The sequence below is a fragment of the Plasmodium cynomolgi genome, chromosome 7 (genome assembly GCF_000321355.1).
Source record: "Plasmodium cynomolgi strain B DNA, chromosome 7, whole genome shotgun sequence".
Taxonomy (NCBI): domain Eukaryota; phylum Apicomplexa; class Aconoidasida; order Haemosporida; family Plasmodiidae; genus Plasmodium; species Plasmodium cynomolgi.
The window spans coordinates 717,871-730,491 of record NC_020400.1 but is presented as its reverse complement, the minus strand read 5'-3'; the positions used below and the strand labels follow the sequence as shown (position 1 = coordinate 730,491).

Sequence of the window (12,621 nt, the reverse complement as noted above, 5' to 3'; positions counted from 1 at the left end):
CCGTCTTAAGGGGGTACTATCGGGAGGAGCTCTCGGTGAGTAGGGAACAAAAAAAAAAAAGGTGAGGTGAGGTGAGGTGAGGTGAGGTGAGGTGAGGTGCTCGATAATTTTCCCGACTATGCGTATGTAACTCTCAGGCATAAACAAGTGCAACAAACGGATGGTGTAACGGTGTAGCGATGCGGCGGTTAAGGGGGAAACGCTAAATTTCCCACAGGTATTCCGCAAAATGGATATGACCAACCGCGCAAAATACAGCTGCGTGTGGGCACTGACGCGCGACGCAGGAAAACAAACATGCCATGCAATAAACGGATGAGTCGCTCATCGAAATATGTACCCCCCGCGGAAGGTACACAAAACGAGCGGTGGTGGGCGGGGGAATAACAAAATGGAGGGAAACACAAAACAGGAAAGAAACAGCAAATGGGGGAAACATAAAAAGGGAAAAAAACATCAAATGGGGGAAACATAAAAAAGGGGAAAAAACATACAAATGGGGGAAACATAAAAAGGGAAAAAACATCAAATGGGGGAAACATAAAAAGGGAAAAAAACATCAAATGGGGGAAACATAAAAAGGGAAAAAAACATAAAATGAGGAAAACGTAAAAAAGGAAAGAAACAACAAACGAGGGAAACAACCAAATGGTGGAAAAAACGCGTATGACAATTCTGAGCAACAAAAACGAAACACCTTTGCGGAATCAAAACGTGTTTAAAAAAAAAAAAAATGACTCTCAGGGGTAAAACTCGGGAAGGATGTGCGCGTGGTGACACATCAGGGGAGATAAGTAAAAGTGAAAAATAAAAAGCGTTAACTGAAAAATTAAAAAAAAAAAGTTTTAAGAATACATTTTACAAGATCCATTTTAATCAATCACTGCACGAACGTCCCACCACCACCCCCTTGCGCCTTTCATATTTTTAATTTATTTTTTTTACGCATTTTTACTTCACCTTTTCGTGGGGCCAAAATTCGGTGAATTGTCCTCCAGCGAGAAAGGCAGCTCGACGCCGCGAAAAAAGAGTAGAGGGGTGGCGCCAGCGGGGCTAAAGAAAAAAATAAAATAAAAATAAAGCAAAATAAAAATAAAATAAAGCAAAATAAAGCAAAATAAAATAAAGTAAAAAAAAACAAAAACGAAGGTGCACACGGCTCACGTGCATACTGTATGCTTAACGCGAGATCGGCAGAACATTACATCATCGCTACATCCCTCAAAGGGAGATTTTTTCTTTTCTTTTTTTTTTTAAACTGCTCAGGGGGAATGCACCCCACGGGGCACGGGAAAATACGAGTAAACAAATAAGTACATAAGTTTTCCCGCAAGTACGTATCATCCTTTTTTTTTTTTTCCCCACCGTTAGTTCATTCTCTCGTGTGGCGCAACACGCAGTGGGGAAATAATGGCAAGTCAGGGCACGACGTTCCAGCCCAGCCGGTTTACCCTTTCCCCATGTGTGCAACTTGTGAGGAAGCCATTTTGAGTGTCGTCACGAATGGGTGGTGTGACATAAGTCTGCCCCTAAAACGGGATGGCAACAGAAAAAAAAAAAAAAAAGCTTAAATGGATAAAAGGGTTAGTTGTGGCTTGGGAAAGGTTGGGCGCCGCTGCGCTGACTGTTCTGCTACAGGCAGCTCACACTTAGGAGCCCCACTACCCCCCCCTAACTATCATATATGTCCGAGTGATCTAAAACCCCTTGAGGTGCACATCTCGGAAAAACTTCATTTTGATAAACAAGTAGAAAAAGTAAAAGAGCACCGCAAAGGTAACAATGACTAAAACAAAAAAATTGATACATGCGATGATAGATATGTCATTAAACGCATCTACCTCGAACATGTTTACAAAAAAGGTTGGGACGTATCTGAGGAGATGATCGTAAAATGGGGAGGACCCCTCGTCCTTGGAGAACGATTTTACGTATTCTATGTACGTGAATCTAGCGAAGTAGGCATAGAACCCGTTGTTCAGATCAGATGTAGAGTCCCCCAATTGGTTAAGGAAAATGTTAAAGACTTGGATAGGCGTGGGTTCCTCGGGGCTGCTTCGCTGGTTAATTATGATCGTCGCTTTGATTCCGTTCTTCAGCTTCTGTATGGGCTTCACGTGTATGCGCGTGGTGAGCGCGGGGTCGATCACCTGGGGGGAAGGAAGTGGGGAGGAAGTGGGATGGAAGTGGGGAGGAAGTGGGAAGGAAGTGGGAAGGAAGTGGAAAGGAAGTGGGAGGCAAGTGGGAAGCAACTGGAAAGCAAGTGGGTCGAAAATTGGGAAGGCATGCTAGGGTACACAAACTGGGACACTCAATATGGGGCACCCCAAATGGGGCACCCAAATGGAGTGCCAAATGGGACGCCCCACCCCGCACAGGGAAGGTTCTACTCTCCGCCGTACACTTTTGATGACCTCCTTGAGGTACTCGGACATGGAGCCGAACACGTTGGTGTAGAACTTCTCCTTCTTCGATGCATCATCCTCGTCGTTAGAAAAGTCGTTTTGAAAATGGTTGAAGATGCGCAGCCCGATTTTGATGCCCTTGAGCGGGTGCAGGCAGTTGTTTAAAACGCGCACATAGGGATGCGGACACAGACACACGTATCTATTCTCAGACAACACACATTTCCCTGGTTCTTTGCAATTTGATTCACCGGATAGGATGCACTCGTTATTTTTTTCGCACAGAGAACTCATCGGATTTCTTGAGTACCCATCGATGCAGACACACCTACCGTCAATACACCTTTCGTTGAAGTAGCAAAACCGTTTGTTTCCTTCACAAAAGGGGTACACACAATTGTTCGTTTGCTTTTCCTTGCTCCTAAGCACGTCACAGAAGCAGAGCAATTTACCGTTTATTTCGAAGGAGTGGTTCTCTGCACAGGAGCTGTCATTATGTTCTTCACGTTGGTCAACTACGTTGTGCTTATCATGGTTATTGCCGCTCCCATTCGTCATTTTACGATAAATCACAAAATTCTGGTCATGCCTTTTTATAAATGCCCCAGCTATAGTACTATGCTCATTCTTCTTCACCTCGTTGTAATCCCCGTAGTTGTACGAAATGACACTAATGGGAATGTAGGGGTTCCCAAGAATGAAGTACTCATTTAGAATTTCCTCCTTTATGTCATATTCTTTATTTGTGGAGTGATCCAAAATGTCTACTCTTTTTCTCAGAGGAAGAAGTAGTAACAAATTATTTTTGCTGACATTCACCATGGTCCCACTTATCTTGGCAGTTACTATAAAATTATTCGTTTTATTTCCCGATGATATAAAATGAGCAAAAGCATAATTAATGCAGATTTTGGAGTTCTTCTTGAAGAAGCTCCTATTCTTTAATATATTATTCAGCACCAGTGGGATGTCGTATTGGTTGCAATACTTTTTTGGCTTTATAAAGACTAAGGGGCTGATTACGTAGAATGTATATTCTGGTGAGGTGGTCAGTAAATACAGATAAGTTAGTATGATTCTAGATTTATGAAACATGCAAAGATGGTTCTTCTCAAATGTCATGTCTTTGCAAATGTCTACTAACCTTTCACTTTGAAATTTCTTCGTTTTGTAGGATATTTCCAATGGGTCATTAAAAAAATTGTAGTTTTTCATCTTTTCGTACAAGTTTTTTTTTTTTTTTTTTTTTTGATTTTCTTCATAAATCGGTGACGCAACTGTAGGTACTCGCTCACCACCAACTCGCCCTTCGATTTATTGATCATGCTTTCGTAGCATAGACAACTGTTTTCCTGTGCAGCGAAGTGATTCATCAGCTCCTCGTTGTTTTTGAGCGCGTCGGATTGGCCCCCTGGGGGGGCTGCCTCTCCTCCCAATAGGTTCTTCCCATCCGAGGGGCACTTCCCTCCCGATGGCTGCTTCCCTCCCGAGGTGTACTTCTCATACAGGCTGTACCTATCGAACAGCAGGACGCACTCCGGCTCGTACTGCGCAAAGGCATACAGCTTGGTATTCCAGAAGGTGTAATATTTGGTAATGTTGTAGGGGTAATTCCTCAGGTACACATTTTTAAATATTCTGTAAACATAAATGACTTTGTGTTTTCTGTTCAGTTCTCCGATGATGAATATAACTGATGCCATGTAGGAGACTATGAATATACCAAGGGAGTAATGCTTCTCCGATTTTATGGTCACGTGGAAGTCCCCGAAGTGTCTATTATCGAAGCGGTTTAGGAAGGCAGCTATTGGGTCCACCACGTCAATTCTGTTTGTAGGAGGAGGCTTCAAATATGCGTTCTGATCCTCGAAGGTGAGGTACGGGGCACTCCACCTGGGTCCTTTTTCTTCACCTTTTTTGTGGGGGTCCACTTGAATGACTCTCTCCTCTGAGCAGAGCGTCCCCGACTTGTCTCCGGATAGGTACGCCACGAGGATCGCGTGGTGTATGTTCAGGTGGCGCAGTTCGTAAATCAGCTGAATGTATATGGAGTTTTCCTTGTCCAGGCAAAACATCTGTTCGGTGAAGGGGCAGCGGTGGGGAAGCGGCGGTGAAGAGGTGGCGACTTAGCGGTGGCGACTTAGCGATGGCGTGGCGGAAAGGGTCTCTCTTTGCGCGCGCTGCTCGCCATTCCCCTCTCCCATACGTCGTTCCCAAAGTAAAGAATTACGATGAGGTACTTGACCAACTGCTTGTCCTCGTTGAACGGGATGAGGTTGTTCATTTCGTCGAGCGTCAGCTTCACCTGTGGGGAGCGCCGGTAAAGAAGAAGGGTAAGAAGCAGACAGCACAGTGAAAGTGCAGGAAACTGCGATGGGAAGAAGCTCCTCCATATTGTTGCAGACTTCGTGGCTGCAGCGCACGACCAGGGGCACATGGACACGCTGACGTGTGAGAAGACGCATTGGAAGGTGTGCAATCAGACGAACGTGCAACCGCTGACTAACGTGCAATCACTGACTAGCGTGCACGCGAGCTGGGTGCCGCGCCCAGCCCCGCTGCTCATCACCCACCAGCCGAAGCAAAATCCGCTGGCTCTCCCTGAACAAGGCATCCAGCTCGGCGTGCTCGTAATAGCGCTGGTGCAGGTCTAGCAGGTTGACCAAGAAGCTGTGCAGCTGGTAGTTGTAGCAGTTAAAGTTGTACAACATATCGTAGTGAGACCTCACAGTGGCGATCTTCAACAACATAGAAATATGTTTTCCCCCACAGTCGAACAAAGCCTTGAATAGCCTAGATAAGACTTGCTGGAACTTAACATAATTAGCTGATGGGATGACAAAGATATCGAAGACATCCATGCGACTCCCTTTCTTAGGATCGTCTAAAAGGTTGATTTCCTTTTTTGTTATCTTGGTGAAATAAGTTTCGTGATTGGATAACTCTTCCTGTGTGAATGTGCTGATGTGGCTGAGGAGCGCTGCCTCGAATGGGATGTTTTTGTGGAGAGAGCAATCCTTTAGGGGGTTGTACCTCCCGAAGAGCACGTACTTGAAAATGTCGTGGCTCAGGTACAGCAGGTATACATTTGAGATGATTTTGTTTTCCATCGTCACGACGTCGTAGGGCCTGTTCGCGTAGCTCGCGCTTCTGAGAAAAGGGATGGGGGGGCGCCGTGGGGAAGAAGCAAAACGAACACGCAGCAAGTGGGCAGCAAATTCGCAGCAAGTGGGCAGCAAGTGGCAGCAAGTGGGCAGCAAGTGGCAGCAAGTGGGCAGCAAATTGGCAGCAAGTGGGCGGCAAATTCGCCGCAAATCAAATGCGAATTTACGGTGGGGGTGGCGAGCAAGGCGCCCAAGAAGGCCACGCGCCCCCTGTCTATTTTACTCGCGAAGGTAGGAAAAAATCTTGCGCATCGCCGTGATGTACAAAATCTTGGACTTGCTTATCCAACCAATCAAATTATCTTTCATAAAAAAATGAGTGTACTGAGAAAAATACTCATGGGATGCCAAATAAAAAAAAGGAATAGACAGTTTCATGGGGTCTCCAACCCCTCTGATGTAGTCCAGTAGAATCAGACTTATCTCCTCCTCATGATACATCACCTTGATGAGAAAAACACGATTATCCTCTCTATGGTCCGAAAAATTGTATCTCCTCTTTATCCGTTCATATTGTACACGCACACTCTTATCTGTAATGTACGGAACGGACCACTCATCATCCTGGGAGATCCTTCCACAGAATGTTACCTGATCTAAAAATTTGATTTCATCATTAGCAATCAAAATAAATACGTTATTGTTAATAAAATAATTTTTATCATTCAAATCGAGTGTCGTTCGTATCAGATTGTTTAATTTCCTTTTTTTGTAATTTTCGTGGAAAGAAAAATACTTTAATTCGTGGTACCTTCCTTTATATTTATCGATATGTGACAGTATGTTTAGGTTTGTGAATGAGTTCACCAAAAGTACGTTATTCCATATTTTTTTTTTATTTATTTCCTCTCTGAACTTCTTGCACTTTTTCTTATCGAATGTGAGATTTGCCATGTCTTTGATGTGCGGGGGGGAGGTGTTGCTTTCACCGGTGGGTTGGGTTTCGTCCGACCCGGAGAGGTGGCCCACCTCGTTGAGTTCTTCCCCCCCGCTGTGTGCTCCTCCCCGGTTGAGTTCTTCCCCCCTGCTGTGTCCTCCTCCCCGGTTGAGCTCTCCTCCCCCGCTGTGTGCTCCCACCTCATGGTGATCCCCCGCTTCTCCATGCTCGCCAATTCCCTCCGTTTTCAAATTCATAAAAAAGTTATCCACCATTTTGCTATTCAGCGAAGCGTCTCCCATGACCAGGTCAGTGGCCTCACTTGGCTGTCCATTTTTCTCCCCCTCAGCTTCCCCACCGTCCCCTATTTCGTCATACGCGTAGTGTATCCTGTTATCTCGCAGGAAATTTTCTAGTATTGAGTTTTCAAGGCTGTCCAAAAGGGGAGAGTCCTGTGGGCAGTTGGAGTCTTCGGATCTATGCGAGTCGTCATCCCCCCTGTGGTAGCTCCAACTGTTCGCAGAGCTATCCCTGACATTCACACTGTTGGTATCCACTTCCAGGGAATTTCCTTTCCCTTCGGGTACGTAATGCATGTCAATCATTCTCTCATAGGACCTCTTATATTCCGTCTCTTCAGATTTGTCATATATAAAAGTGTGTCCATAGATACTTAGGAAGTTCATTTCGTCCAGGAAGAGACAATTTATGCATGACCCCACTGCCTCATGGGGGCTAATTTTTCTTTCCACAAACGATTTTTTATTTTGTTTGTAGCGGCTATAATACTTACTGTCAAATTTGAATGTAGAGTTGAAGGAGAAGCTGAATGTATTGTGCGGGTCGCACTCGTTGTCATGCTTGTAGTATATTAAATCGTTGAATTCTTTTTGCACACACACCACTCGGTTGTTCCTGCCCGACGTTTCCACAAGGTGTTTGTAGTTTTTATCCGCCCGCATGTCGTCTCCTCCTGCTGCTGCTGCTGCTGCCGCTCCTCCTCCTGCCGATCCTCCCTTGCCCGAGTAGGACATTCTTTTCCGTCCCTCCTCGTGATGGGAGCCATATCCACTCCCCTTCATGTGATTCTCCTCATTCCTCCCCGCTATCACTCTGAGCAGCAGAAGGGAAAGCGCTCCAAGCAGCATGGCTGTGGAAGTTCACGCGAGTTGGGAACGTTAAGATGGTATTTTTTTTTTTTTTTTCCCCATCATATGGTACACATCGTGGTGGATTTGCAGTTCATGTTGATGTAAATAACTCGAGGAGCTTTCCAACGTTGGACATACACATGCTGTCATTTCAGCACAAAGACAGTGGATGGCAGGAGGGGGGGGTGCTGCCAATGTTCCTTCTCCAGTTCCGCAGCTTCCCACTTTTTTAATTTGCGCGCACAGGGGCACCTCGCCACGCGTGACGACTCGGCGAAGCTGCCGCGCAGAAAATGGTACATAAAAAATGGCACACCAAAAATGGCCGCTTTACCTTTTACCGTTCGCCACCGTTGACGTGATTTTCCTCAGCACGTGGTGGGGCTGATTCTCCTTGGCCCTCCCATACCCCATTCTCACGAACACTGCGGGCAGTTACGGAAAACGCTTTGTTAGCTCACAGAGGGGGGCCTGCACGAGGTTTCGCCACCGCGTTTCCCCCCTTGTGCTAGACACCTGTGATTTAAAAAGTGAAGTCACTTCCCTACCTTCATAAAACGCACACCATGACGCACCACCTCTTTTTACTATGTTGCCTGGGGCGACTAGGAGCTACATCGTGGGAGACGCTATCCCAATGGTTGTTTCATTATCCTTGCGGTGAACAGTGAGACCTCTTTTTCTTTTTTTTTTTTTTTTACCCTTTATGGATAATGAAACGTTATATAGGCGGAACATACACAGTTGAACATGCAGGGGTAACCATACTCCTTTTTGGATGTGCATGGTACCCCCTAGTGAGCTTCCACATGGCTCTCTTTTCCTTTCTCGAGTATCATCGTTCAGCCCTATTTTAAGATGGCATACAATCACAAAGTGGAAAAAATTTTAAGCTTCCTGCTACGACAGTTAACTTATTTACAGTTTCGCTTTTCATTCCCATTTGGGAAAATAGGAATCACCATTTTGTGGGGGGTATTTATTTTTTTTTTCTTTTTTCCTACCCCTCCCCCCTGACGTGCGATGCCATCAACATATACATTTTTACCATTCCCAAAGGGGGGTCGTCCGTCCCTTTTTTTTTCCCCGTCACTTTTTATATATAATCAATCGACAGGTGGATGAGTAAAAATGAGTTAATATGGAGTTCACCTCATGGTTCTTTTTTTCATTTTTTTTTTTTCCTCATCTTGGGGTCACAAAGAAAAGTGGTTACGTTGTTATATGCGCTGCTGGCATGTGGGATATTATATGTAAAATGACACGCACGGATAGGTAAAAGGATTAATTGGGAACCGTCAATGCGTTCACGCGGCGAAGGGAGCATACCATGCGAAACAGTGACCCGTTTTCCCAAATCGACGTTTCACTCGAAAAGTGCAAGCCACACTGAGAAGTTTAAAAAAAAAAAAGAAAAAAACCACATAGCGTTGCTTAGTCACCCCGCAAAAGCGTACAAATAATACCTTCACATTTTCTTCCTACTGGTAACTGCGGAAAAGCACCTTAGGGGCGTAAATAATACATCTTAACATGGCAACCTTTTAATTCAACAGAGTGAGAAACTTGCTTGCCACTTGACAGATTAATCTTTGGATCATAGCATTCGTTTCTGACCAGCCAGGTTGTTAACGTTACTGCTATATATACGCATGTACTTAAGCGCATATACACGCTGCAGGGGTTCAGCCCTCGCCAGAAGAACAAATAATTGCAAAAATTGCGAACGTATGAGTGTATATCTTTACAGGGCGAACGTATGAGTGTATACCTTTACAGGGCGAACGTATGAGTGTATACCTTTACAGGGCGAACGTGAGCATATGCTTTTTGGGCTAAATTTCCTTTGGGTTTCTTCCCCCTACCCCCCAACTGAGTTGCCGCTGCGCTTTAAGAGGCCCAATTTGGGAAAAAATATAAACAAAATAAACATATAAGTACGTACCTACGCACCCTACGTGTTTGCTTCACCACGCTTACTCCCCTCCAAGATGAGTGTCAACCGCTACAACTTCAAAGCGCTGAGCTCCCTTTTGAAGGACAAAACGCCGCAGCACTTTAACATCCTGCCGCATACCAGCATCAAGTGCGTAGTCCATCCGGCTGTAATATTCACAATTTTGGATGCTTACCTGAGAAGAGATGAAGACCAAACACATGTCATTGGAACCCTCATGGGGTGCGTCATCGACGCGAACCTCATCGAAATTTCGGATTGCTTCGTCGATAAGCATTCCCTCAATGAAGGAGTAAGGATGCATGTGGCTCGTCACAGGGGTAGAAAACCTGTTTTGTTTTTTTCCTTCCCTTTTGTTATGTGCCACGATGTTGGAGAGAAATGTCTGCCTAGTTTGGCACCCCGATGGGCATGCCAAGCGTACATCCCCATGAATAACACTCGCTATCCCCCACTTCTTACCCACAGGGATTCCTCCAAATCATTAAGGACCACCACGAAACGATGTATGAGCTGAAGCAGAAGATTCGTCCCAGAGATCAGGTAGTCGGTTGGTTCTGCTCCGGTTCCGAGTTATCCGAGCTCTCCTGCGCTGTGCATGGCTGGTTTAAAGAGCACAACTCCATTTCGAAGTTCTACCCCCACTCCCCCCTAAACGAACCGATACACCTGTTAGTGGACGCTGCACTAGAAAGTGGCTTCCTTAACATCAAGGCCTACGTACAACTACCCATCACGCTGGTAAAGGAATACTTTGTGCACTTTCACGAAATACAAGCGGAGTTACTCCCCAGTAATGTTGAAAGAGCAGAGGTGTTGCAGTACCAAGAGAAAGGCTTAACTGGCAAGGACAAAGACAGCCATATGCATGGCAACAAAAATAGTGTCCTTCCAAACGATATGAATGAAATGTCATTAAAAAAATTATTAATTATGTTAAAGCAGTGCAAATCGTATGTACAGGATGTTATCGATAAAAAGAAGAAGGGGAACCTAGAGGTTGGTAGATACCTACATAAGGTCTTCTCCAATGATTCTTTTTCGACTTTGGAAAAATTTGACTCAATAAATGAAAGCATCTTGCAAGACAATTTGATGATTTCATATCTATCGAATCTTGCTCATTTGCAGTTCCTCATAGCTGAAAAGTTAAACGCATCATCATTGCAGTGACGTGCCTGTGGTGATGATAGCGGAGATGGAGGGGGGGAAAAAAAAAAAAAGGAAAGAAAGAGAGGCTTGCGCATTGGGCTAATCACCCTCTTCTGTGGGCACATACTATGTAGTCACGATAATGCGCATGCTGCATGCTCCTCCTTGAACAAGTGTGCATATGTATTTTTTTTAAATTAGAATGTGAATTAAAAGCTGTTAAATTTTAAAACATTTTTAAATTAATTAGTTATATTTTTTTTCCATTTTGGCTAGCTAGCCAGGTAGCTAACTAGCTATTTTTTTTTTTTTTTCACACGATTTTTAGCCATCCTTTACGTTTAGCTTTTTACAACTTTGTTTATGATTTTGAGCTGAAATTTTTAACTAGTGAGAAGTTATCTCATTAAAAAAAAGTAAAATTGGTCCCTTTGGCGGTGCAGCGTAGGGTAAAATGTCAGGCGAGAAGGAGTCTAGCATTTTATACACCGTGGGGAAGGGTATCCACTGAAATGACCAATTCGTTTCCCCTGCCCCTTTTCCGCATCTGTGTTCGGCGGAACCATCACATATTAGCTTTGTGAGCAACGCTTAGGGGTGAAGGTGCTCGTTTATTGGGGTGGACCGCCGCGTGAACTTCGTTCACCATGGAAGTGCGTATTCATCAAATGTTTCGGGGGGCACACAAACGTAGGATAACGTCGCAGGTGTGGGGTGGATGACCCTGAAACACACAACCATGTTAATTCTGCCCGCTGTGCACTTTTACCCCTCTTGTGCAGAAAGATCGACGTAACGTAACTGCCTCAGCTTAGTAGGAAGAACCAGACAATCCTTTAGCGGTTTGGCTACTCACAGCGTGCTTGCCATTTTAGGGGGGAACACCCAAATGGGGATTTTCCTTTTATATAATTTGTTAACTTACATTTTGTGAAAATCGGATGGGGTTCATTTTTTTTTTTTTCTTCCAAGTTGTGGCCAAATGATTGATGCGTAGCGGCAAGGTGGAGTTTTAATGGGTGCACATGTTCTCCTATTTTGGTACTGGGCCGATCGAATGGGGGTTATAGCCATACGTACTATTTTATGCGGATAGCACGCACTGCAACTGGCTCGCTCGCCGCCATGCCGACAGCGCCCCTTTACGGACCCGAGTATGACCAGCAAATGGGAAGAAAACCACAGGTTGAACATACGACCAAGTCGGCATGCGTGACTTTTATTATTATTTTTTTTTTTTCTTTTCCACCCGAGGAAGGAAATAACCATGGCGAGGAAGTAATCCCAATAATTAGCTACTCGTTCGCACAAAATGAAAAAGCAGGACCATCTCAACGAAGAGGAAAAAAAAAAAAAAAACGCAGAAATGAAAAAATATAATGCATTTATTCATCTTTTATGAAGTTCTTATCCTTTCCGTGTTCTTCCAATGCATATATAATTACAAATTTGTAAAAAATTTCTATTACTCGGAAAAAAGTAAGGGGAAAAAAATGACATCATATAATTTTTTTTTCTTCATCCAACCAAAATTGATACACACATGTTTACTTCTGCACATGCGCAGAGGTGTATTCACATTTGGCTCCTTCACCTCATCTGCGCCCTTTCCCACCACCACTGATGTGTAGTCCCCTTCGATAAAAATGGAAAAGACGTAGGCTTGCCTAGCGGGGTGCACAAGTCGAAGGAGGTAACTCTCTTTGCTTCGTTAAAATAGTTCACCATCACAGGGGCAGTGCATAACGTGACAGCCCTCCCCGAGCAGTTCTCCCCAGTGATCATATCCGCTTGCCGATCTGCACACCGCCACTACTCTGGCTTAAGTTTATACTTACAGAAAACTCCCCCCCTCAGGTGCGAAACAAAAGAAGTTCCCAACTCAACATGGTGAAGAAATTTATCAACGCCAGGG

The 12,621-nt window shown here is 44.6% G+C and overlaps 3 protein-coding genes across 3 annotated transcripts in view; 2 read left to right on the top strand and 1 right to left on the bottom strand.

Moving 5' to 3' along the window:
* Nucleotides 1–1,697: 1,697 nt before the first annotated feature.
* On the bottom strand, nucleotides 1,698–7,480 carry PCYB_072600 (hypothetical protein; the record flags this gene model as incomplete). Its single annotated transcript, XM_004221657.1, has 8 exons — nucleotides 1,698–2,150; nucleotides 2,403–2,483; nucleotides 2,835–3,527; nucleotides 3,617–4,480; nucleotides 4,612–4,710; nucleotides 4,979–5,555; nucleotides 5,793–6,419; nucleotides 7,164–7,480. 5 exons carry the CDS (start codon nucleotides 7,478–7,480, stop codon nucleotides 3,617–3,619), a joined length of 2,484 nt encoding a protein of 827 aa, XP_004221705.1. The 3' UTR covers nucleotides 1,698–2,150; nucleotides 2,403–2,483; nucleotides 2,835–3,527.
* A 2,108-nt stretch (nucleotides 7,481–9,588) lies between these two features.
* Nucleotides 9,589–10,727, top strand: PCYB_072590 (eukaryotic translation initiation factor 3 subunit 5; the record flags this gene model as incomplete). The annotated part of the gene is made up of 2 exons (XM_004221656.1): nucleotides 9,589–9,846; nucleotides 10,023–10,727. 2 exons carry the CDS (start codon nucleotides 9,589–9,591, stop codon nucleotides 10,725–10,727), a joined length of 963 nt encoding a protein of 320 aa, XP_004221704.1.
* A 1,358-nt stretch (nucleotides 10,728–12,085) lies between these two features.
* Nucleotides 12,086–12,621, top strand: part of PCYB_072580 (50S ribosomal protein L3) — a gene marked incomplete at both ends in the record, with an annotated part of 2,301 nt that continues 1,765 nt past the window's right edge. Inside the window, 3 exons of the mRNA XM_004221655.1 lie at nucleotides 12,086–12,185; nucleotides 12,338–12,399; nucleotides 12,564–12,621. The exon at nucleotides 12,564–12,621 is cut by the window's right edge and continues 59 nt beyond it. Of these exons, the coding sequence (XP_004221703.1) occupies nucleotides 12,086–12,185; nucleotides 12,338–12,399; nucleotides 12,564–12,621 (220 nt within the window). The remainder of the gene's footprint in view (nucleotides 12,186–12,337; nucleotides 12,400–12,563) is intronic.